This window comes from Mycena indigotica, assembly GCF_014461135.1.
Source record: "Mycena indigotica strain 171206Taipei chromosome Unknown Mind.scaff0001, whole genome shotgun sequence".
NCBI classification, from domain to species: Eukaryota; Fungi; Basidiomycota; class Agaricomycetes; order Agaricales; family Mycenaceae; genus Mycena; species Mycena indigotica.
Window position 1 is genome coordinate 5,798,397 of NW_023503000.1, and position 22,175 is coordinate 5,820,571.

The window sequence follows — 22,175 nt, forward strand, 5'->3', positions numbered from 1 at the left end:
CTTGGTCGCGTGTATTTTATCTTTTCCCCTTCCTGTAATCGTTTTGTCCGGGTCGTCCGTAATTCGACCGCGTTTAAAGACTCGTTTTGAGCTACTTTTTTGGTTTGGGTTGCTGAGAAACTTGAATCTTCGAATAGTTGTACGTAACCAGTTGCTGTTCTGCCGCTGACTGCCACTATGAACTTGTGGTTGACTCTGCTCGCAACATCCACCATTGCCCGTGGCCAGTTCCTTCGAGTTCAAGACCATCCACAACACCAGGCCATCTTCCAAAGCGTCCATTTCGAAGATGGCCAATTTGACAACCATTGGAACGAGCCTGGTCTGTGAGTCAGCCCCCAAACGACTCGAATACGACTGAAGCGCACTTTAGGATTCGATGTCGACCTCGACGCCCAGCGACTAGTCCAATTTTCTCTGGAGGCTGAGCCTGTGTACATGACCGAACGCGAAAAGCTGCAGGCAAAGGCGTTGGGGATCAAGTACCTTGACGTGTGCGTCTACTAATCTTGACTTGTCGTGGCCTAAAACTCTCCTAGGACCAATGTTCATCCTACAAGTTTCTCGAAGAAACGGCACTTCTCCTACCCACCGCCCAACTCAACCCTTGTGCCCAGCCTCCTGCCACTGCTCTCGGCCAAGGAGATCAAGGCGAATTTGCAGCAGTTCACGTCTTTTCGGACGCGCTACTACAACTCGGAGACGGGGAAGGCGAGCTCGGAGTGGTTATCGCAGCGGATTCGGAACTATACGGCGGAACTCGCTTCGCCTGAGCTGCAGAGGCTGGTGTCTGTGACGCCGTTTGTGCATAGATGGAAACAGACGTCTGTAGTGCGTTCAAACTTGCCTTTATGTGCGTTTATTGAAAAGCGGTTAGATAGTGCGAATAGCGCCAGAGAATGCGACAGAGGATGACCCGACGACTGTCATTGGCGCCCATTGCGACAGCATCAACCACGAGAACCCATTCCTCCCTGCCCCTGGCGCGGATGACGATGGCTCGGGCACTGTTACCATTCTCGAAGCTTTACGTGGTGTGTGTGTCTGGCTGCTGGAATTGACGTGCTGTTCAATCCACTCTAGTTCTGCTCAAGAGTGAATATATACCTAAATCACCTCTGGAGTTCCACTTCTACTCGGCAGAAGAGGTAATCCACATTGTTTCATCGGTCTCTCGCAATCCAATCTTGCTTTAGGGTGGTCTGTTGGGCTCCTTGGATGTTGTTGCATCGTACGAAAAGGCGGAAAGGCATATCAAGGGCATGCAGCACTTTGACATGACTGTGAGCTCAACCCTGTCTATTCCACATGAAGCTAATCTTTCTCCGTCGAGGCCTGGGTCGCCGCTGGTACCGAAGAAGTTGTCAATATCCTCACGAACGACGTTGACCCAGAACTAACCGAGTTCCTTTCCCAACTTGCCGAACGCTATGGTCTGTGAATATCCCCCCCCAAAAAAAATACTCTGTTGACGCCTTCTCTCTAGTCGAAATCCCTTGGGTTCAAGAGAAACTCGTTCCCGGCGCTGGAAGTGACCATATGTCCTGGACGCGCTCTGGCTACCAATCCTGCGTCGCAACCGAGGCACTGATGGCGAATTCCAACTTCGGCCGTACGTAGTTTCCGTTTTACTATGCAAACCAAATAACGTCTCGGACGACTTCAGATATCCACACATCGAACGACAGCATCACGGTGTCCCGAGAGTTCTCCTTCGAGCATATGCTCCAGTATGTTTTCCTTGCGGTTGATGGCCGACTTGTCTCATGACTTGTAGCTTTTCTCGACTTGCTATAGGATTCGCTGTTGAAATGACGGAATAGGATTAATTGAATCTAACCACCCTATTACTTCCCTTGTTTGTTTGTCCGATTCGTGTGAACGACGCAAGCTAATCCACCACTTACCACAGTTTGTAACCTGCCAAATACCAATCGTAGACCCCATCGCAGACCAAGATACTTAGTCCGGTCATGACCTGCCGCTTTCTCGCCGGATTTTATGTCAGTGTCGCGGGAAGCAAATGTTCTCTCTCCGAGGTCGTACGATACAGGTATCATGTCCGCTTTTATGACCCTGTACACCAAGGAGACGGCGCTCGTGGTAGCCGAGGCACCCGTATGTTTCACCACGTTTTAGTGTGCCTTGGCCAATTGAACTCAAAATGAAGATCGGCACGGGCGACGGTGCAAAATGGCGCGCGGTTTGTTCATGTTCGGCATTTGACACGGACGCCAATCTCTTAAAAGACGTCAGTGCTTCCTCATTATGCCTGCTTTTGCTTATCTTCCACCCTTCACTCATGCCTTCTTGGAGCACACCCTTGAGTGTCTTAGAACGCATGGACCTGAAATCCGCGCTCGTTACGCTACTCGGTGTTTCCATCGTAATGCACCTTCTCAACCTCTTCAATATGCTACGTGTGCGTATCTTGATGCTTAAACCTCCATGTTCATAGAGCTCTTGCGGTCAGGCGAAGGCATACTTTCCTCGAATGTTTCCTCCCTTCCAGCCGTTCGGTCTTCCGGGTGTCCTGCTCCCCACCAACTCCTGGTTCATCGGGTACCAGTGGCACTGGGTCCGGCGTTTCCAAAGTCAGGGCAATTCACAACCATACCGCTGTTGTGACTTATAGTCGAATCCTGCAGCATACACTCGCAATGACACCGTCGAGATCGTTCCGCTGATCTTGGGCGGCTCCAACTTGTGGACCTCCAATGTCGATGTGGCGCGCCAGGTCGCTGTTGGCTCGCATCGGAGTAGCTGGTTCAAGCCGAGGGAGGGCAGTCTCGCGCTCTCGTATGTCATACCACGGTCGAAGCATTTTGCTCATATTCTCGTATGAAGGTATTGGGGATCGAATATCATTGCCGCAGACGGTCAGTTGTGGCGCAAGCATCGCAGAATTGTAGGGCCTGCTTTCAGCACCGATCTGTCGGTCTTCATTCTCCCCCCTTCTATCGTACACTGAGCATTCCTTCAGGTACAAGCTTGTGTGGAAACAGAGCCAGGACAACTACAATGACATGATGCAAGCTGAAGGCTGGACTGGCCTTGAGAGCGTGGACATACCCGTCATTCAAAACATCACGATCAAGGTGAGCCAAACATCTCTTATATTCGTTTGTTCATTGCCTCCAGTTTGCCTTACTCATTATCTGCAACTGTGGATTTGGTCTCCCATCGACATGGTGAGTTGGGGTATGCACTAGTCAGCGCGATGCTCAATTCATCTCAGGGCGGCACCTACTACAGATGATGGTGGAATGTCGATGCAAACAGCCTTGCAAATCGTCTCTGTCCACCATTTGTCGATGATTTTCCTCCCCAAGTGGTTCTTCTACTTCCCCACCAAAACGTAGGTTCGGAACATGAACGGGAAAACAACTAACTGGAGACAGATTCAAGCAAATCCGCACAGCGCGCAACCTTCTTGTGAATTTTATGCAAACACAGGCGGCAGAGCGCAAAGTAGACGTTACTTCAGGGAAGCCTCTGCAGTCCGACCTGTTTACGAAGCTTGTCGCGGCTAATCAGGAGGAGGAAGGGAAATATACGCTCAGTGACGACGAACTTGTGTGTGTTCATTTTCATGCCTTGTTTGGGTCCAGACAAATATTCCCAGATCGGCAATATTTTCGCGTTCATGTTTGCTGGGCATGAAACCACGGCCCACACACTCGCAGCCGCCCTCGGCCTTATCGCGCTGCATCAAAGTACCCAAGACGAAGTCGTGCAGCAGATTATAGACGTGATTGGCTGTGACCGGGACCCGGTAAGCATTGCCACAAGTGTCTTTTGGCGGCGACCTCTGACACTATTGGCGTAGGAGTATGAGGACTACAACAAGCTCGACAAAGTTTTGGCAATCTTCTACGAGGCGGTTCGCCTGTACCGTGAGCTTCCCTCCTTTGGCGCTACCCGTTACTGACACCATGTTTAGCAGCAGGCCATATCATGATGCGCGAAGCTGCCGAGGACACGATTTTGCAAGTGCCTAACCCGATCGGCCAAGGCGGATTCACGGCTGTGCCTATCAAGAAAGGAACTAAAGTCAGTCTACCGCTCCCGGCCCAGTTGACCAGTACTGACAAGTCAATAGCTCAATGTCGACATGATTGGAATGCGTTTGTCTTCTGTTTTTTTATGATGTTCACAACTGAGCATTGTTGGCCAGAATATAACCCTCGCCACTTCGAAGACCCTGCAGAGTTCCGTCCTTCGAGGTGGTACGGTCTGCCGACTGACTCGGAGGCGTTTACCGCGTTCAGCGTGGGGACGCGAGCGTGCATTGGTCGTCGATTTGCTACAATCGAGGCAACATGCTTTCTCGCTATGCTCCTACGCGACTGGCGGGTCAAACCGTTACTGAGTGAAGGAGAGACTACATCAGAGTGGAGAAAGAGAGTGCTGGACGGACACATCGCGTTGACGCTTGCCGCTCACGATATTCCGCTGACTTTGGAGAGGAGACGCTGATTAAAGTACAACAAACATTATGCACACAGAGCCATAAATGCATCCCAAGCCTGGACAAGCTCCACTTTCTTGTTTTCTATGCGCCAACGGTCATTCGTGGCAGAGTCAATTTCCGCGCCCGCTTGATCATGTCCCCGTGCAAAAGGCAGCTCCACAAATCGTTCACAGACGCGCATCCTCAGACCAGAAAGGACCTGGCGGAGCTGGGCATTAGCTTTCCCCCCACCATGCGAGCCGTAGGAGATAACGACGGCAGGCTTCTTCGCCCATTCGTGGTAGAGGGCGTCGAGAGCGAGTTTCAGGACTGCTGGGTAGCCCCAGTTGTGCTGTGGGGTAAGGATAATGAAGGCGTCGAAACTGCTGATGACCGCAGACCAGGCATTAGTCGCAGCATCTGGGTAAGATCCAGGAGTAACTCCCGCTGGTGGGGCATCGAAAAGGTGCATTGGAACCGGGTGGTCTTTAAGATCAAGGATTTCGAGGGTAGAGCCAGAAGGCAGCAGTGGTTTTACTATTTCGAGGACAACATTGGCAATGCTGGGCCCGATTCTGGGGGTGCGGGTAGAGCCGATGATGAGAGCGATGCGCGTCATTCACCCATCGCAAAGGCGAGCCCATTCCCTCCGCTGTCCACCTCAACGCTGCTTGCTCACCCATCGCAAAGGCTCGCAGCTCGCTAAGGCTCGCAGCTCGCTAAGGCTCGCAGCTCGCTAAGGCTCGCAGCTCGCTAAGGCTCGCAGCTCGCGCTCGTATTTTATGCACCTGTATTACGGCAAATCCACTGGAAAAAAAAACTTTTATTCAAGGTACCCAACACCGACGCGTGAAAATTCAAAGGTACCCGACGCGTAAACTACCGTGTTTGACGCGTAAAAAAAACTACTATCCCCAGATCCAGCGAGAGATACGCGTCCGCCGCGCTATCCCCGTGTAGCTCCCGATCCGAGTCTCCCTTCCCGCCAATTCCATCCCTTCTCCATGTCAAAGGCCACGTCTCGCCAGATTCTAACTCATGCTGCTATCGCCAGATGCCCAACACTGAGGTCGCTCTGGTTTCTCACAGTGTCGCTCGCCGTTTCTGCTCTGTGTGTTGGTGACAAAGTTTGGGTCCAGCAGGATCCAAGTTGGCATTGAGCGCTGCAGGTAACCACACACTAGCACAAGTCTTTCGACGGCCATGTTGGCGACAGAGATTGTGCGCAACACGCGGCGAGATAGGCTGCAACGGCGCCGCAGGCGAGCTCCCGCTGAAAAATGGGGGGTCCAGGGGCGAGCTTTGGAGGGTATTATGGGCAAGTCGCGGCTTGGGCAAAACGGCGCTGCAGGCGAGCTCGAGCGAAAATCGCTGTTCGGGGGAGGGGAAATGGTATCGAGATGTTGGGGTCAGCGACGGGCTGTTGCTCGTGGGCAGTATTGAGCTCCAATGGCGCCGCAGGCGAGCTCTTGCGAAAAACGTAGTGGTTGAAGGGAAGGAATTGACAGTCGTGATTGCATAAGTAGGGCCGATAGCATTGCACGGCGCGGGTGAAGACCCCCTGGAGCGAGTGACGCCCAAGTTGTTGAAGGCGGACAGGCTTGGGTCACTGCAAGTCTTGCGACCAGAGAAATCAAGGACTGCGTGGCGCCGCAGGCGAGCTCCCACAAAAAATGGGCATATCCAAACCGCGAGTTTGCTGCTGGCGGATGCCGGTTGCAGGAACTTCCCTTGATGGTGCTTGCTTGCGGCGACACACGAGTTGTGGGAGGGGAACAGGCTGGTAGTGGTAATAGCGCTGAGCACAAGAGCGGCTCCAATAGCGCCGCAGGCGAGCTCGAGCGAAAAATCACTGTTTGGGAGAGGAGAAGTGGTCCCGGGAAGCAAGACCAACTGGCCAGACGCTGTAGACAAACACACGCGAGGGAAAGTCATGTCGATGTGACAGACATTAGCCTCGCGGCGCCGCAGGCCAACTCGGGCCAAAAATGAGTGGTGAGGAGGCGAGTTTCGGAGGGGAGGGAGTCACGAGTCGTGTTTGCGCGGAATATGTTGGCCTTGGGTAATATCTCTATGGCGCCGCAGGCGAGCTCCAGCGAAAAAATCGCTGTTTGGGGGAGTGGAAATGGTCTCGGGAGACAGGCGCGGTGGTAGGGAACAAGATCAGGGAGCGTGATTTAGCTGTAGAGAATGAGCATTCACATTGACAAGAAGATTATGAAACTCACCAACAACGCCGTAGGCAGGCTCTGGCGAAAAAATTGGTGTTGCAGACGCTGGGGCATCATCAATGTTGTATAGATCTAACAATGAATGAGCATGAGAACACGAGAATAGTAAGAAACTTACCAAGTGTTTCAACTGCGAGTCTTGTGCGGAGTTGCCGAGCTCTATACCCTCGACCGCTGAAATGATGGCAGAGAGTCCGAGTCAAACAATATAGAGATCAATGGAAGAAACACAAACCTGTCCTGGCAGCAAACAGCTGCCAACGCAACATTGCTAGGCCACCCGTTATTTGTGCCTCTGGCGGCAAAATCCCGCAAAAAATGGGTCGAGTTAGCCCGTTTTTGGACAGCAAAAGTGCTCCCCAAAAACATCGGAAAATCCGGATCAATGATCGGATCTACGGCCGGCGGCTCGGCATCACGGGCCGGGCTCATTCTGGCGAGGAAATCAGTCCAGGATCAAGTGAGGAGGCGCAGGAGACTGACCATGTGCTGAAAGTATCCGCAGCCGGACTCATCACCTCTTGCAGTAAAAATCTGGCATAAAATGCGTCATTTTGAAAGCCCCCCGAAGCGACAGAAAGTGCTTACGTAATCGTATCGTGGCATATAATTTGTGCCAGGGAGTTTGGGCAAGGCGTTGAGGGAGCTGTTCTGGGCGAAATTTGAACAATAAATAAGCATTTAAACATGAGAAGAGCACAAAACATACCTGCCGGACAATGACGAGTAGTATTTTAGGTTGTACAGCGCCACAGAGGCTGGCACAAGCCAGCAACAACTCGCCCGAAACAAGAGCACTGTCGTAGAGTCTGCGCAGGCAGCGCAGCAACGTCAGAGGACTTGTGACGACGGCTCCGCGAGGTCTTTGGAAAGAGTCAGACAATCAAAGGTTGAATGAAGGAGAGAAACATACCAAGTTCACGTCAGATAGTCTGCGGGCCGGGACACACACAACCACCAACATAAATCATGGTGAAGTCGTCAATGCGGCACCAAAAGCATAAGTTCTACAGGGAATGAGGGTGATGTTACACCGGCAGATGAGCAGAAACACCACATACAACACGGAGGCTTGCAGAGAAGCTCAGCGTGAAGACTTTCCCGCAGACTGTAAGGACTTGTAAGCAACAACTATCAACGAAATGAAGCCGCACACCTGGTGGTTGACACGAATCCTTGAGACATGTGGAGCCTCGGAGGTTGCTGGGTGAGCAATGAGGCGGGCACGGCAGTAGGAAAGACCAGTGAGGACGACGCGCTGGCTGCGGAAAAGCCATCTCGCGAGCAGTCTGAGAAAAAGTGAGTGCCAAGAGCCAAGAGCTCGAGTTTGGAGCACGGAAACTCACCGAGAGGGCAGCAACGGGGGGCGCAACGACAGGCAAGAATTGAGAAAAGAAGGAGGAGGTGGTGGTTTTGAGCAAACGTTAGGCAACGTGTGACACTGAAAAAAATGCCGTCAGACAGGCACGCGTCGTAACGCGTTTGTTGACGCGTTGGTGAGTTGCCCATGACGGTGGGAAGAAACCGGGTGACGCGGCGTGACAAGGCCGGAAACAACGAGAAATAATGGCGCCATGTCGGCGGAGCGCGTAAGAAGTTCCCGAGTCATCCTAAGCGGTTCCCGAGTCAAGTCATAAGCGAGGTTCCTGTGGGTGACATCAATACCGTGATTCGGCTGTAGGCGGTCGACAAGTGATGCTTCCTGACACCGGTTCCTGTACCTGCTTGGCCTAGCGTGCTTTATGCCGCTCGCCTAGTTTTGTTGTCGGCGCATCTTTTGCGTTGACTCACCTTTTATTTTTGCAGATCTCCGATGCCATCGGGTTTTTTGGGAAATCCCATGGCGCTTTTTCCTCTGCCTTGTTTCACCCATTTCGTGGCTGAATTGAGGCCTTCTGGAGAGCATCCCAAAAGGGTAATCACCACAACAAACACGTCGTTTGCATGTTTTCAGACCATGATCGACCGATCTTCAGCGTGGGAATAAATGTTGACATCCCCAAAACACTATCCCCGCTTCAATCGCCACTATCCCTGGTCTCAAAGCCTCCCAGTTTGCTGAATACCACCCCAGTAAGATATCTCTACGGCGCCACATCGCCTTTTCCGATTGTGCCGGGCTTGTGGGAAACTCACGTCACCATCATTCCTGACAGATGGATGCGAGGATCGGACGAGAAGCGCAACACCGCCCAATGTAAATGCGAAATACGCGACTTTGCATATTCCGCCCCAAGCAACATCCCAGCGGTGTCCGTTCCCGCCGCAACGCTCCCCAGCAGATGGCAGTCAACCTGGGAAATGTTCCAGCTTCATTCAACAGGCACCGCGCTATCTATAAAACCCAAGCCGCGTCAAGTTACGCGCAAACATGCCCTCCTTCCCCCTTCAGCATTGCTGATACCATAGTGCCATATCTTCTCTCCTTGTACATACAACGGTACTTAGCGTTCCAAACTTCCATCCCTTTTCCGCTTCCTTCTGCTGTCATCTCCGAGATCACTCAGCAGCCGCCTCCGACTTCACGGTTCATCGTTCATCGTTGCCGCAAACTGAAGGTGAGTTAGCTTTCTACTCGACTTTCCTTCAGCTAGCCCACCTCATCCTCACAAAGTAGTGCGGACACCAATGCTGATTTCGAGTTCAAGCGCGAATCCGCCATGGGCCTGTGGAAACTGCACGTAACAGGCATGTAAGTGTGCGATTCATTTGACTGTGCTGCTTTGCTTACCTATTCCAAGTCAAACTAGCGCTCGTTGTGTTGGGACATCAAATCGGTAACTCGGCGCCAATGCTGTTTTTGTGCTCAAGGTTTACGATTTCATGTTCCGTTCCTTGCTTACCTCGTCGTCAATAGCTTCATTTGTCGAAGGTCTTGCGCAATATGTCAACGTGTTGGCGTTTGCGTGCTCAACAGTTAAGCACAGACTGGCGCTCAATGGCGGCCAGCTTTGTTTGCGATGTCCGACCCTGCGAAAACGTCAGTTATGCGAGACGACTTTGACCTTGTTCAGACAACAGACCTACTGGTGTTTGCGCTGGAGCGCGAACGTGAGCCCGCGCTCGATGTCGGTCGGTTCCGCGATGCCCAAGATCAAATCGAGCGAAAAGCACCCGCCTGGTTGCAACAAGTAAGCCTATTGTCGAACCTGTTTAGACTTTGGACGGTTGTCTCGCAAAAAAGTAAGCATATCGTTTCAAACTAAACAACTTGATTGTTGAACTGACTTTGTCATTTTAGCTCGTGCTCGCAACCCAAACTGGGGTTCATGACCGCTGCCCGCGATTGTCGTTCGCGCGTTCTCCTGTGTTTGCTTCGAAGGCGGATCAGGTTGCGCGCGCAATCCTGTAATGGGCAAGTTTATAGGTGAGTTTGCTTGTGCTAAGTCGGACATACCTGATCGTTGCCAGACCAGCCGTCGCGTTGGCTTGCCAGCCGAGTTTTCCTACAAAGTGGTGATAAGCACGGACTTGTCAATATCGCCTTAGTCTTTCTCGTCCGAGATAGCGGCCGCGCGAGTACTCGCTTGGCGTCGCGAGTTCAGGCAAAGCCAGACATTGCAAAAGTGAGTTCTATATCTTAGGACTAAACGACCTTCAAGCTCACCCGTGCAGACTTGGTATTGCTTTGGGGAAGATGAAGTGAGATTGCTTTAAGATGAAGTGAGTTTGCGTTTGAATGAACTGGACAATTGCAGACTTACCAAGATTCCCGCTGCAGCCCTAAAGTCTTCGTTTCATATCCGTTGACTGTTGTCGACTTATGCCGCTTCGCAAGCGGATCGGGTTGGCGCTGGCAAGTTTATAGGTGAGTTTGCTTGTGCGGAGTCGGCCAATTCTAGACATACCTCATCGTTGCCAGACCAGCCCGTCGCGTTGGCTTGCCGGCCGCAGAATCGCGAGTTTACCTACAAAGTCGTGATAAGTCCTGCACCTTACAGACTTGTCAATGCCGCATTAATCGTTGTCGTCCGAGACAGTGGCCGTGCGAGTTGGTGTTGCCCCAGTATTCGCAGAACGTGTTGTTCTTGGTGAATTCGTTGTCGTTGGCGCCGGGGAAGAAGGTAGTTGGCGTTGATGAGGTTTTATAACCTTCTCGCGCTGACCGTTTGGCAGTGTCTGTCGGGTCTTGTCTTGCCGCTGCTCAAGCACGCCAACCGTCTCCATCGTCCCGCCTACCATCACTGATGGAAAAGTGAGTTGTGCACCCAGTTTCCCATTCTGGCACGCTCACCGTGACCTTGAATCCAAAGCAGCGTTGTTGCCGTCGTTGCCAGGGACGGTCCCGCCTGCAGTCGCCCACGTTTGTCATCGCAAGCACTAATCCTTCTGTTATCCCGTCTTGCTGATTGACTTGAGTAGTTTTGTCTTCGTCGTTGCGCGAGCTTGCTGGTGTTGATGGGCGTTTTCAAGGAGAGTAGGAGCGTGGGTTGGCGGTAATGAGTCGTTTAGTTTTGGCGGCACTCCCGAGTTGCTCGGGCTGCTGCTGCCGCTGCCTCGAAAGGCGCGCCGGCCCCAGCCGCTTGCCCAGATTTGGATGCAACCGGGCGGACCGGCAGTCCTGCAATTCGCGCAGCGTGCCGGCCGAATTCGTAGTTGGTAGTAGGTCGTGAGTTGCCGGAGGGGAAGGTGAAGCCGGATAGGCGCCGGCGTAAGTTGTGGGGTCGTCAACTTATGTTGCCGTTTGGGAGAGGGCAAGGTCGGCGTCGCTGTTGATCGCTAAGTGCGGCCTGGTACAAGTCTGATTGCTGGCACTGGGCTGGACTCACCGCTTGGCTCGGCGATATGCCCGGCGCCGTTTCTCGCCCGCCGTTTCTCAGCGGACATGCTGTCGGTTACCCTGATGAAGGACAAGAGGAAGAGATGTGAGTCACGAGATCTGTGACGGGACGCGCAAAGGTGGTGGAGTAGATGCAGAAGAACGCGGTGGTTGGTCACGTCTGTGACCCGGCGTGCGGCGTGCGGCGTGCGGCGTGCGGCGGTGCGGACAGGACGAGGGACGCGCGCGACTCGGAGGCGGCGCTGTTCGCCTGTACCGTGAGCTTTCCTCCCTTGGCACGACCCGTTACTGACACCATGTTTAGCAGCGGGCCATATCATGATGCGCGAAGCTGCCGAGGACACGATTTTGCAAGTGCCTAACCCGATCGGCCAAGGTGGATTCACGTCTGTGCCTAGGTCTACCGCTCCCGGCCCAGTTGACCAGTACTGACAAGTCAATAGCTCAATGTCGACATGATTGGAATGCGTTTGTCTTCTGTTTTTCTATGATGTTCACAACTGAGCATTGCTGGCCAGAATATAACCCTCGCCACTTCGAAGACCCTGCAGAGTTCCGTCCTTCGAGGTGGTACGGTCTGCCGACTGACTCGGAGGCGTTTACCGCGTTCAGCGTGGGGACGCGAGCGTGCATTGGTCGTCGATTTGCCACAATCGAGGCAACGTGCTTTCTCGCTATGCTCCTACGCGACTGGCGGGTCAAACCGTTACTGAGTGAAGGAGAGACCACATCAGAGTGGAGAAAGAGAGTGCTGGACGGACACATCGCGTTGACGCTTGCCGCTCACGATATTCCGCTGACTTTGGAGAGGAGACGCTGATTAAAGTACAACAAACATTATGCACACAGAGCCATAAATGCATCCCAAGCCTGGACAAGCTCCACTTTCTTGTTTTCTATGCGCCAACGGTCATTCGTGGCAGAGTCGATTTCCGCGCCCGCCTGATCATGTCCCCGTGCAAAAGGCAGCTCGACAAATCGTTCACAGACGCGCATCCGCAGACCAGAAAGAACCTGGCGGAGCTGGGCATTAGCTTTCCCCCCACCATGCGAGCCGTAGGAGATAACGACGGCGGGCTTCTTCGCCCATTCGTGGTAGAGGGCGTCGAGAGCGAGTTTCAGGACTGCTGGGTAGCCCCAGTTGTGCTGTGGGGTAAGGATAATGAAGGCGTCGAAACTGCTGATGACCGCAGACCAGGCATTAGTCGCAGCATCTGGGTAAGATCCAGGAGTAACTCCCGCTGGTGGGGCATCGAAAAGGTGCATTGGAACCGGGTGGTCTTTAAGATCAAGGATTTCGAGGGTAGAGCCAGAAGGCAGCAGTGGTTTTACTATTTCGAGGACAACATTGGCAATGCTGGGCCCGATTCTGGGGGTGCGGGTAGAGCCGATGATGAGAGCGATGCGCGTCATTGGGAGGTTCTGGTTGACCACAAGCTCTTATAAACGTTCGTCGGGCGTCGTTAAGGACGACTGCGTTGGGCCGCTTTGGAGCATTGGGCCGCCGCCAAGGTCAGCGTGATTGCCAAGAGTGATTTGATCCGCCATCACGGTCACGCGCTTCTCCTCTCCTCCGAGCAAGCGCCACCGTCGACAGGCTCAAACTCAGTTCATTATGTACACTCTCTTCTTCTCGTCCCCCCATGGCCTCCACATGGCTCGAGGCCTCAAGTGAAGCGCGCCGACTTCCTCCTTCCGTGAACAATCCTGCCGATGCTGGGTCCCGTGTGTAGTATAACTTGTTGGAAACATAGCATTGACCTCGCATTAGGCTACTACATCATGGGTGTGCTGCTTGCGCTGGGTATCATCCTCGGCGTCTTCATGCTCTGGGCCCGCTGCCGTTTTCCTGTTGTCCGCCGAGTCACACTCGCAGTGGCAACCCCTCCTCCCGCAAAGACGCGTCAAACGACACCGCCGCCCATTTTCGACGTGTTTGTCGCACCAACCAACGTTCATGCTGCTCTGTGGACCGATATGCTGGTGTGTTCCCTTTCCGCCGCCCTACAAACGAGTCATCCAACCCGTCAGCCGCTTTCGCTTTCGCTATTGCCCCCACGCACTTGCGCCGCTGGCAAGGAAAATGCTGGACTGCAGTCCGTCCCGGCCCATGTTGCCGCCCTCGTCGCGATGCCAAGCTTGTGCCCGGAAGAGTGCTTCGAGTTCGCTGTCGGCACTGTCGAGGTTAAGCTTTAGAAGTGCAAAGAAGGAGCTTCAAGCTTCAAGTTCGACTCTCGCGGTGGAGGAATCACGTCATTGATATAACTTATTCTATGGCATACGGACTATTTGCGAGCCTTACGAGGAGCCTCAGTACTGTAATTAATGCTAGATCTTTCAAAATGCTCACATTCTTTTACTAGAACCTAGAAGGTGTGTGAAGGAATATAAGACTCAGTCTGTATTGGAATCTACGGAAAGTTGCGAATTCCCTTCAAATCCGAATGCACTTTGAGTTAGACACCATGGCTCGCTATGTGACATTCAAACCCAACATAACTCAACGGAGTTATCGAACAAGCAAATCACTTGCTTGCGTCTCGTCCGATATCGAGAGGTGCATGAAAGCAGGTAGGAGTTGCCCTACCTCCCGTCCATGTCGGCGCCGCCATCACTGACTCGTGTTACCCAGGTTGCTATTTGGCAAACCAGGTAGGGAATGCAGGATTTGATGCACCGACTGTCGGGACTCTCTTCAGAGTTGTCGCGCCTACTATGCACACGGGGCGCTCGGTCCGTCTTTTCCAAGTTTGATCATCAGACCTCTGGAGAACTTGAATGAGAGAAGAGGCCTCGGGTTTTGGTCGAAGACTCGGACTTACCAAAGTCTACCAAGCGAAAATTTGGGGCAAGATGCGTCGTGCAGCCAACACAGACACCATGGCTCGCTATGTGACATTCAAACCCAACATAACTCAACGGAGTTATCGAACAAGCAAATCCCTTGCTTGCGTCTCGTCCGACATCGAGAGGAGCATGAAAGCAGGTAGGAGTTGCCCTACCTCCCGTCCATGTCGGCGCCGCCATCACTGACTCGTGTTACCCAGGTTGCTATTTGGCAAACCAGGTAGGGAATGCAGGACTTGATGCGCCGACTGTAGGGTCTCTCTTCAGAGTTGTCGCGCCTACTACGCACACGGGGCGCTCGGTCTGTGTTTCCCAAGTCAGAAATCGAGATATAAATATGCTGTCGTGTCTGAGACTTTGTAGGGGCTTGAGAAGCTGAAACCGCCGCGCGGCATAGTGTCTGAAATCCATGGGCCTCTAGCTTGCTATATCAATACCGGGAAAAGGAATATGTTGGAGGCAAGAATAGAGTTACGCAAGTTACGCAAAGATGTTTGGAAATAATTATTTAGTTAATTTTCAGCAGAATTTATGCTGGAAAAGAGGAGGTTGGTTGCAACTACTAGCTAAGGCTGGGACAAAAGGAGCACTAATGTAACGTAGGAAATGGTCCATGCACCCACTGGCCTTTCCAAACACCCATGATCACACTCACAGGCAAGCCCTCGGTCATCTGTCCCTCCCGTACCAGAGTTTCCTGCCACAGCGGCCCCACCAACGCAAACCAAGTCAGCGTCGTGAAGTAGCCGACGTAATTCCATTTGTCACTCTCCCAGCCAGCACGGCGGCCACACCAGATGACAAAGTCTTCCAACATGATTCCACACGGCTGCAGCATGAAGAATATCATCGCCATGCCGGCGTAGTTGCGCATAGCAATAACCTCAGCAGCGTAGTGGACGACGCCAGAGATGAAGAAGGCCACGAAGAGCTGGGTGTAAGCGGAGGGGTTTTTGCCGCGACGAAGTCCGAGGAATTGGACCAGTCGTCTGCCATGCGATGAGACGAACTAAACAGAGATGAGCAGAGCAAGAGTGGATGGAAAGAGGACATACTCGGCGCATTAACTGGTGCCATGTCCGACTTTGTTGTACGTCAGTGAATCAGGACGAAACTGGGGGGAATAAGCTTACCCCCAGAACCGTCGGATCGTATACGCGTCCCCGGGCCTACCCATGAGAGCAGGCCACGCTTGGGGCTCTGAGAAACGCGTCACAACGGCGAGTACGCTCAACAGCGAGAATATTAGGCACAGGGCAGTCGATGCCGACAAGGCCCATGAAACTGTGACGATATAGCGCCAGAGCCAGCCGTCTGAGCGCCAGCCAGGGCCCTCAGGGTAGAACATCGGGTTGGCGCGCACGTGGAGGTTACACAGGTCATGGATAAGGAAGAAGACTACCGCGCTGCGCAGTCGCTGGAGGACAAAACGCGTCCGTGATATGTTTAATGGTGGGTGGGGCGGCAGCGAGTCGGTTGGCTCGTGTGCCCAGCCAACTCCACGGGGGCTGAAAAACAAAGAGTTGGCCCAGCAAAACCGCCGCCACAGTGACGCGTTTTCGATCCCGTTTTTCGTGTCGGCGTCCCCTGGCACTTGCCGCAACTCTCTTTGCACATCCGTCATGAGGATGTAGTCCGAGGCAAAGAAGAAGTAGGTCATCCATTGCAGGGAGTTGTAGTAGTCGTCGAGAAAGCGGCCTTTTGTCGAGAAGGCCGTGTACACTGTCAATGCAAGGATTGGCACGAAAAATAATGGGCGGTATTGGGATGGTTGTAAAATGAGGGGAAGCTGCATGAGGACTAGATAGAGAGCCCATTGCGCGTCGCTGAAGGTGAAGAGGGGGTCCAGGGCCATGGTGGCCAGAAGGGATCGCTAACAAATCGTGCGACCTGACAAACTGTGAAACGCTCATGTTTAATGGCGTCGTAGATTTCGGTAATTTCAGCGGCGCTCCGAACTTTATTCAAGCAGGGAGCCCGCCACCAACCCCTATAAGTCCCCACCAGCACGGCGAAAGGTTTCTCGCCATCACGGTGTGGAGAAGAACGGGAGCGATCACATGATTATAACAACTGGTTACATAAGACTCATCTACGATCGACCATGAACATCCTTAGTTCTGCATAATGCTCTGTTGTTCCTGTTAATAACGGAGCCCATTAGGTCTACACACATGCGTACCTTGAGAGCATTCTGTGTCAGGACCTTTTTGCGTACATAGGACACCATCCGTCGAATGTCGGGACCCAAGAATATGGCCATTGTCACGGCCAGAACTGGGATTGCAATAGCCCAGAAGCTAGAGATGCTCGTCAGCTAAAGAAGCCAGGTCACGGTTCGTCAACATACGTAACGTCGTTGTGCTTGTGGGAGGTAAACCACATATTTGTGGCTACGTCCGGATATTGGAAGTTCATTCCAGCATAGCCAGCAAGGAGGGTGAGAGGGAGGAAGATGATGGAGGCAAGGGTCAGCCGTCGCCTGTCGCTGATTTAGAATGAGGGCGAACGAGGAGAGGGAAGCAATACATCACTTCGTTCATCTCGTATGAAGTAAGCTGCAAAAATGTTGAGCAACAGAACGACAGCAATCGATTCCTCCCACATTGAAGGTGTAGGTGACGAGGTTTTCTCCAATCCCGGCAATCATGTCGAGCTGGCTCAGAACATAGTCCATATTGTCGTTCACATCCGCCTACTCATAATCAACACTAATTCAGAGAATAGACCAACACATACCAGATAAGTTTGGGCCTTTTTACTCATATACCCAACGACCTGTACGTCCTTGCCAATCGTATCTTGAACCGCCTCGTCCAGCAAGGCAGCTACTCGATCAACATCATACCGCCTCAGCCCACTGACGACCGTGGTAATGGGGTCGAGGGTTCGACGGTGTAACATAAGGTCTGCCGAAAGGATGTGGAGATCGCGAACAGTCTCCATTGTTGGATGGGACAGAATCTGTCGCTCAAAATGCCTGATTTTTCCTTCATACGCATGGACTACTTCGAGCGCCATGTCTGCTACCAGACCCAAGAGACTTTGGATCAAGAGGGAAGCATCGGCCGACGTTCGCAACACACTGTCGAACTGGCGGAGACGTGCGGCTATTGGCTCGGTCATGTCCAAATTGGTATTTGAATGCATGGTGATAACAGTCCCTGCAAAGTCTCAGTCTTAGGATGATGGCTATGAAACGGCGTACCGTCGCGAAGAAGGAATGCGAACATGGGCGCAACATTGACGCTAATTCTTGCTTGTTTTTTTATTTTGCGGAGAGCAGGACTTTCTATGTCGTCTGGAGAACGCAAACCGGGGGCAGTCGCTGTTTGAAATGCCGCCTTTGCTAGCGCGGGGGTTGTTCCCCGCTTTTCTCGACGATGTCGAATTCCTGGTCGTAAAGGAGTCACTGGTTTAGCAGCCGCTGAGCGAGAACGCTTTAAATGGTCGGTCTGACGCTCGCTCTCATCCAACTCATGGCAGAGAATGCGCATAAATAGGTGTTGGTTGTAATAGTCCACTTTGGACCGCGCTCGCGGGTGAGCGTGAAGTATATCGTCCAGAGCGAGGGGATGAAGGTCTGTGAAAGTTTGCTATCTCTTCACCACCCAGCTAATCACTCACTGTAGCGTATCGAAACAGCTTTAATGACGTCCCAGCTAACGCCTCCAATGTTGATCCACCGCACCTTAACCCACTCCTGCGGCTCACTCGCTTGAAAGTCGTTCATAAACTCGACGAATTGGTGATTTGCCATTCTCCGAACATTGCTTCGAACAGCAGAGTAGTCAATAATGTCGATGACTGTGTTGGCCCTGAGGGAGCCATATTCGGCATCGGCAGAGGGTTTGAGAACGTCTACGCCAGGCTCCGCGCCTGCAACGCGACCAGAATCGAGGACATTAGTCCCCTGGCGAAGTGCAATGACTTTCTGGACTGCTCGGCGGAATCGCTCTTTGGGAGCGATGAATGTGGGAGGGTATACTGGTTTGGCCGAATGTGGTGGTGAGCGGACAGATTCTCGTGTTCTTGTCGTGTGGAGGTTGGTGGGTTGGGCCGAGTATCGTGGGGAAGCTGGTCTGGCAAATGGGTCGATTTCGTCCTCCAAATCTGGGGTCAACGAACGCCCATCTGAGTCGCTGAAGCTGTTTTCGCGAGGCATCGGAAGGAGTGAAGGAGTGGTATGTGTTGTGAGTGTTTAGAAACAAGTCATGGTTACACCCATGAGACAGCCCGTTGATCAAGCGTGTTGCTTGATGGCCACCGGAATACTATGTTAGTGCTACAGTGGAGGGCTTGTTGAGAGCTTTTACGCAATTTCTCCCTCCAAGTAAGCCTCAAGAAACAGTGTTCACTGTGTTGTGTGGCCCTTGCGTCCATAGAATGATTGAATCACCCGATAGTGATGGAATCATTGCACGTGATCTATGACGAATGCGACCTACTTTCGATGGCAACCAAACTGCAGCCAATAACTTCAAGTATCATGAAGAGAAAACCGCATGAAGAGCATATGTACACTGTTTCTTCAACCCTCCTTACTATTAGGTAGAGAGACTCCCTTCAAAACCATGTCTTAGAACTCCGACCCAACATCTTGACCATCGTCCCGGCCCTGGTCGCGATCGGCAAACGTCTTCACTTCAAAGTAACTTATTCTGATCCGTGTTTCATATGGTCAGGGGATTTCCACTGCATGGTTGCACTACCTGCGCAGCTGGAATTCAACTCCTGAAGGCCTGACAACGCCTCCACTTGCCTCCACAGTGTCCACTTAGGGATCTAGGAGGTCAAGTGATCGTGCCTCAATTTCACTCGTGTTATTTGGTCCACTAAGCCTTTTTATATGTAGGGTGTCTGACATTCCTTGGCACTCCCCTTGCACTCTCCCATCATGGGCATTCTCTCTAACCAGGTTGCCGATGTATCCCGCGCTCTTGCGGCGAGAGCAGCTGCAGAACAGGTATGTGCTCCCCCTCCTCACCACCTTTGTTCAGTCATCTTTGCAGGGAGGAATCATCTCCGGTAGTAACCCCACACACTACAACGCCAGCGACCCCATCCAACTATGGGTCATCCAAGTTGGTGCGCTGCATTCAGTCCTCGTTGAATATTCAAAAGACCTATTTTCCCCTAGTTATTATCATTTCTATGACCCAATTCCTCTCCCTCTTTCTACGCCGTATTCGCCAACCACGAGTTATTGCAGAAGTAATTGGAGGGGTGCTGCTCGGCCCTTCCGTTATGGGCCGCATCCCGAATTTCTCCAGACGCATCTTTCCCCCAGCAGGCATGCCATTGCTTACCCTCACCGCCACAATTGGTCTTGTTCTTTTCCTCTTCTTGGTCGGACTTGAAATCGATGTCCGGATCATCAGAAAAAACGCTCGCGCAGCTTCGTTCATCTCGATCGCCGGTCTCGCTGTCCCCCTTGGCCTCGGTGCCGCCTTGGGAGTTGGTGTCTATCGCGAGTTCACAGACCCCAGCGTCAATTTCGGCTATTTCCTTCTCTTCGTTGCTGTTGCCATCGGGATCACTGCCTTCCCCGTCCTTTGTCGCATCCTTACAGAGCTCCAACTTCTCGACACGACCGTCGGCACCGTGACTTTGGCTGCGGGTGTGGGAAACGATGTTGTGGGATGGGTTCTTCTGGCGTTAACTGTTGCTCTCGTCAACGCCAGCAACGGTCTCACCGCGCTTTATGTGCTACTTGCCAGCGCGGGCTACGTCATCTTCCTTTTATATCCTGTTCGCTGGGCATACATGTGGCTGGCGCGGCGCACTGGAAGTCTCGAGCAAGGCTCTCCTACCACTAGCATGATGACCGTGACCCTTTTAATGGTGTTTGGGTCCGCCTTTTTCACCGATATCATTGGCGTTCATGCTATCTTTGGTCTGCTCCGCTCGTCCGCTTTTTGACTCCGCTGACGGCTTTTCCAGGTGGCTTTTTGGCTGGAGTTATCATCCCTCACGAAAACGGATATGCAATTGCGATGGTCGAGAAGCTTGAAGATCTGGTCTCTATTCTCTTCCTGCCCATCGTACGCAGTCTTGTATTGTTCAATTACCTTTCGCTGATGCCTTGTAGTATTTCGCACTTTCCGGTCTCAGAACCAATCTTGGTTTGCTTGACAATGGGGTTACCTGGGGCTACATCATCATCATCTGCCTGGTCGCCTTCGCCTCCAAGTTCATCGCTTGTGGTGCGACCGCTTATCTGTGTGGCTTCAACTGGCGTGAGGCCGGGGCAATCGGCTCGTTGATGAGTTGCAAAGGGTCCGTCAAATAATCCTTACTCTTCCGTTTTAGATCTGATTGATTTTAGTCTCGTTGAGCTTATCGTGCTTAACATCGGTCTTTCTGCCGGTATTCTTGACTCACGGACTTTCTCGATGTTCGTTTTGCATGCCATTATCCTCACGGTCATGACTACCCCCTTGACAATCATGTTCTATCCGCCCAAACACCGTGTTCACGAAGGCAGGAGTAAGAGCACGAAGAAGGACCCGGAGGGCTCTACAGGCCATCATGAAGGCGAGATCAAGACCAAATTCTCCATCGTTCTGGACAAATTCGAACAACTCTCGGCCGCAATGACTTTTACACAACTCCTGCAGTCTCCCAGTGCTCCTCCATCCTATGAGTCGTCTGTCGGCAGTGAGAAAGAGATGGAGGCCAACATTCCTAGTCTTTCTCCGGAGCCCCGCTCGGTACACGTCGCGGTTGATGCTCTCCGCTTGATTGAGCTCTCCAACCGGACTTCTGGAGTGATGAAAAGCCAGGAGGCGGACTCGCTGCTTCACAACGACCCCATCGTCTCTGTCTTCCGAACATTTGGCCACCTCAGTCGTCTCGCAGTCGGCGCTGCACTGTCGGTTGTGGAGCATGCCGAATTCCCAGAGGCCATTGCTAACCACGCTACGGAATCAGGCTCGCAGATGATCATTGTCCCATGGGCTCGTGGTGCAACTTCCACTGAGGATACGGAGGCGATTGGGGCTCGTAATCCATTTGACGGTGTTTTCCATAAAACGACGACGCAAGATCAGACTAGCTCGGTGGTTTACTCAGAGCTGATTCGCAAAATCTTTGTCCAGGCGCCAACGGACGTTGCGTTGTTTGTTGATCGTGGGCTCAGTCCTAACACGTCTGTTGGCGTTGCTGAGCAGAGACTTTTCTTGCCATTCATTGGGGGCCCTGATGACCGTCTCGCACTCAGTTTCCTCATTCAACTGCTCTCGAGAAATCCAAACATCAAGGCCACCATCGTATGGGTTCGGAAGACTGAGGGAACAACACAAACAGGGGCAGAAGCCCCCGCCGCCAATGCTGGTGCGATCCAGACAATGGCTGCTGCTGACACGGTCTATGGCAATCACACCACCGAAACGCGCATGATCAGCGAGACGGCCGATAACCTGCTTTGGGACCGTCTCTCCGCCTCTGCTCCTTCCTCGCGCGTAACGTTCCTCAAGAAGGACGCGCCAAAACCGCTCCACGCAATTTGCGAGCTTGTTGATGCCGAATCAGCTGTTGCAGGCCGACCGCTCATCGTGTTTGTTGGGCGGTCCCGGAGAATGGCGGTCGAGTCACATGCGAGCGAGTTGGCGAACTTGGTCAGCGGGAGGGGGACACAGATTGTGAGTGCTTTGAGCAAGACGCTTGGGGATGTCGGAGCGGCTTTGGTGGCGAGTGGAACCAGTGCGAGCTTGCTGGTGACCCAGGCGGCCACTGTGGCTTCCTGAAGTAAGATACGACACGCATATAACATACCTATCACGATCCATTTTGTACACACGTTCATGACCACATCATCTAATTTAATGACCTCTATCTGTTGATTCAGAAACAACTAATCCTC

At 52.6% G+C, this 22,175-nt stretch overlaps 10 protein-coding genes across 10 annotated transcripts; 5 read left to right on the plus strand and 5 right to left on the minus strand.

Annotated features, from left to right (window-relative positions):
- Positions 1-177: 177 nt before the first annotated feature.
- MIND_00163000 (Peptide hydrolase) lies at positions 178-1,823 on the plus strand (the record flags this gene model as incomplete). The annotated part of the gene is made up of 10 exons (XM_037358553.1): positions 178-322; positions 374-494; positions 540-831; positions 878-1,034; positions 1,084-1,148; positions 1,197-1,283; positions 1,334-1,433; positions 1,487-1,612; positions 1,667-1,730; positions 1,778-1,823. 10 exons carry the CDS (start codon positions 178-180, stop codon positions 1,821-1,823), a joined length of 1,203 nt encoding a protein of 400 aa, XP_037226463.1.
- A 479-nt stretch (positions 1,824-2,302) lies between these two features.
- MIND_00163100 (uncharacterized protein) lies at positions 2,303-4,479 on the plus strand (the record flags this gene model as incomplete). The annotated part of the gene is made up of 13 exons (XM_037358554.1): positions 2,303-2,422; positions 2,474-2,594; positions 2,649-2,799; positions 2,848-2,934; positions 2,984-3,098; positions 3,142-3,191; positions 3,239-3,358; positions 3,402-3,576; positions 3,626-3,775; positions 3,830-3,896; positions 3,944-4,053; positions 4,103-4,127; positions 4,178-4,479. 13 exons carry the CDS (start codon positions 2,303-2,305, stop codon positions 4,477-4,479), a joined length of 1,593 nt encoding a protein of 530 aa, XP_037226464.1.
- A 17-nt stretch (positions 4,480-4,496) lies between these two features.
- On the minus strand, positions 4,497-5,072 carry MIND_00163200 (NAD(P)H-dependent FMN reductase; the record flags this gene model as incomplete). The annotated part of the gene is made up of 1 exon (XM_037358555.1): positions 4,497-5,072. The coding sequence occupies one exon, from the start codon at positions 5,070-5,072 to the stop codon at positions 4,497-4,499; it is 576 nt and encodes a 191-aa protein (XP_037226465.1).
- Positions 5,073-5,536: 464 nt separating this feature from the next.
- MIND_00163300 (uncharacterized protein) lies at positions 5,537-6,388 on the minus strand (the record flags this gene model as incomplete). The annotated part of the gene is made up of 1 exon (XM_037358556.1): positions 5,537-6,388. The coding sequence occupies one exon, from the start codon at positions 6,386-6,388 to the stop codon at positions 5,537-5,539; it is 852 nt and encodes a 283-aa protein (XP_037226466.1).
- Positions 6,389-11,785: 5,397 nt separating this feature from the next.
- Positions 11,786-12,284, plus strand: MIND_00163400 (uncharacterized protein; the record flags this gene model as incomplete). Its single annotated transcript, XM_037358557.1, has 3 exons — positions 11,786-11,854; positions 11,908-11,932; positions 11,983-12,284. The coding sequence occupies 3 exons, from the start codon at positions 11,786-11,788 to the stop codon at positions 12,282-12,284; spliced, it is 396 nt and encodes a 131-aa protein (XP_037226467.1).
- A 17-nt stretch (positions 12,285-12,301) lies between these two features.
- Positions 12,302-12,877, minus strand: MIND_00163500 (NAD(P)H-dependent FMN reductase; the record flags this gene model as incomplete). The annotated part of the gene is made up of 1 exon (XM_037358558.1): positions 12,302-12,877. The coding sequence occupies one exon, from the start codon at positions 12,875-12,877 to the stop codon at positions 12,302-12,304; it is 576 nt and encodes a 191-aa protein (XP_037226468.1).
- A 230-nt stretch (positions 12,878-13,107) lies between these two features.
- On the plus strand, positions 13,108-13,660 carry MIND_00163600 (uncharacterized protein; the record flags this gene model as incomplete). The annotated part of the gene is made up of 3 exons (XM_037358559.1): positions 13,108-13,189; positions 13,236-13,447; positions 13,496-13,660. The coding sequence occupies 3 exons, from the start codon at positions 13,108-13,110 to the stop codon at positions 13,658-13,660; spliced, it is 459 nt and encodes a 152-aa protein (XP_037226469.1).
- A 1,240-nt stretch (positions 13,661-14,900) lies between these two features.
- Positions 14,901-16,166, minus strand: MIND_00163700 (MBOAT-2 domain-containing protein; the record flags this gene model as incomplete). Its single annotated transcript, XM_037358560.1, has 3 exons — positions 14,901-15,320; positions 15,367-15,394; positions 15,445-16,166. 3 exons carry the CDS (start codon positions 16,164-16,166, stop codon positions 14,901-14,903), a joined length of 1,170 nt encoding a protein of 389 aa, XP_037226470.1.
- Positions 16,167-16,425: 259 nt separating this feature from the next.
- MIND_00163800 (CorA-like protein) lies at positions 16,426-18,476 on the minus strand (the record flags this gene model as incomplete). Its single annotated transcript, XM_037358561.1, has 8 exons — positions 16,426-16,443; positions 16,494-16,611; positions 16,662-16,793; positions 16,841-16,869; positions 16,917-17,006; positions 17,051-17,475; positions 17,520-17,894; positions 17,939-18,476. 8 exons carry the CDS (start codon positions 18,474-18,476, stop codon positions 16,426-16,428), a joined length of 1,725 nt encoding a protein of 574 aa, XP_037226471.1.
- Positions 18,477-19,208: 732 nt separating this feature from the next.
- Positions 19,209-22,059, plus strand: MIND_00163900 (uncharacterized protein; the record flags this gene model as incomplete). Its single annotated transcript, XM_037358562.1, has 6 exons — positions 19,209-19,277; positions 19,324-19,399; positions 19,452-20,207; positions 20,255-20,355; positions 20,403-20,590; positions 20,640-22,059. The coding sequence occupies 6 exons, from the start codon at positions 19,209-19,211 to the stop codon at positions 22,057-22,059; spliced, it is 2,610 nt and encodes an 869-aa protein (XP_037226472.1).
- Positions 22,060-22,175: the final 116 nt, after the last annotated feature.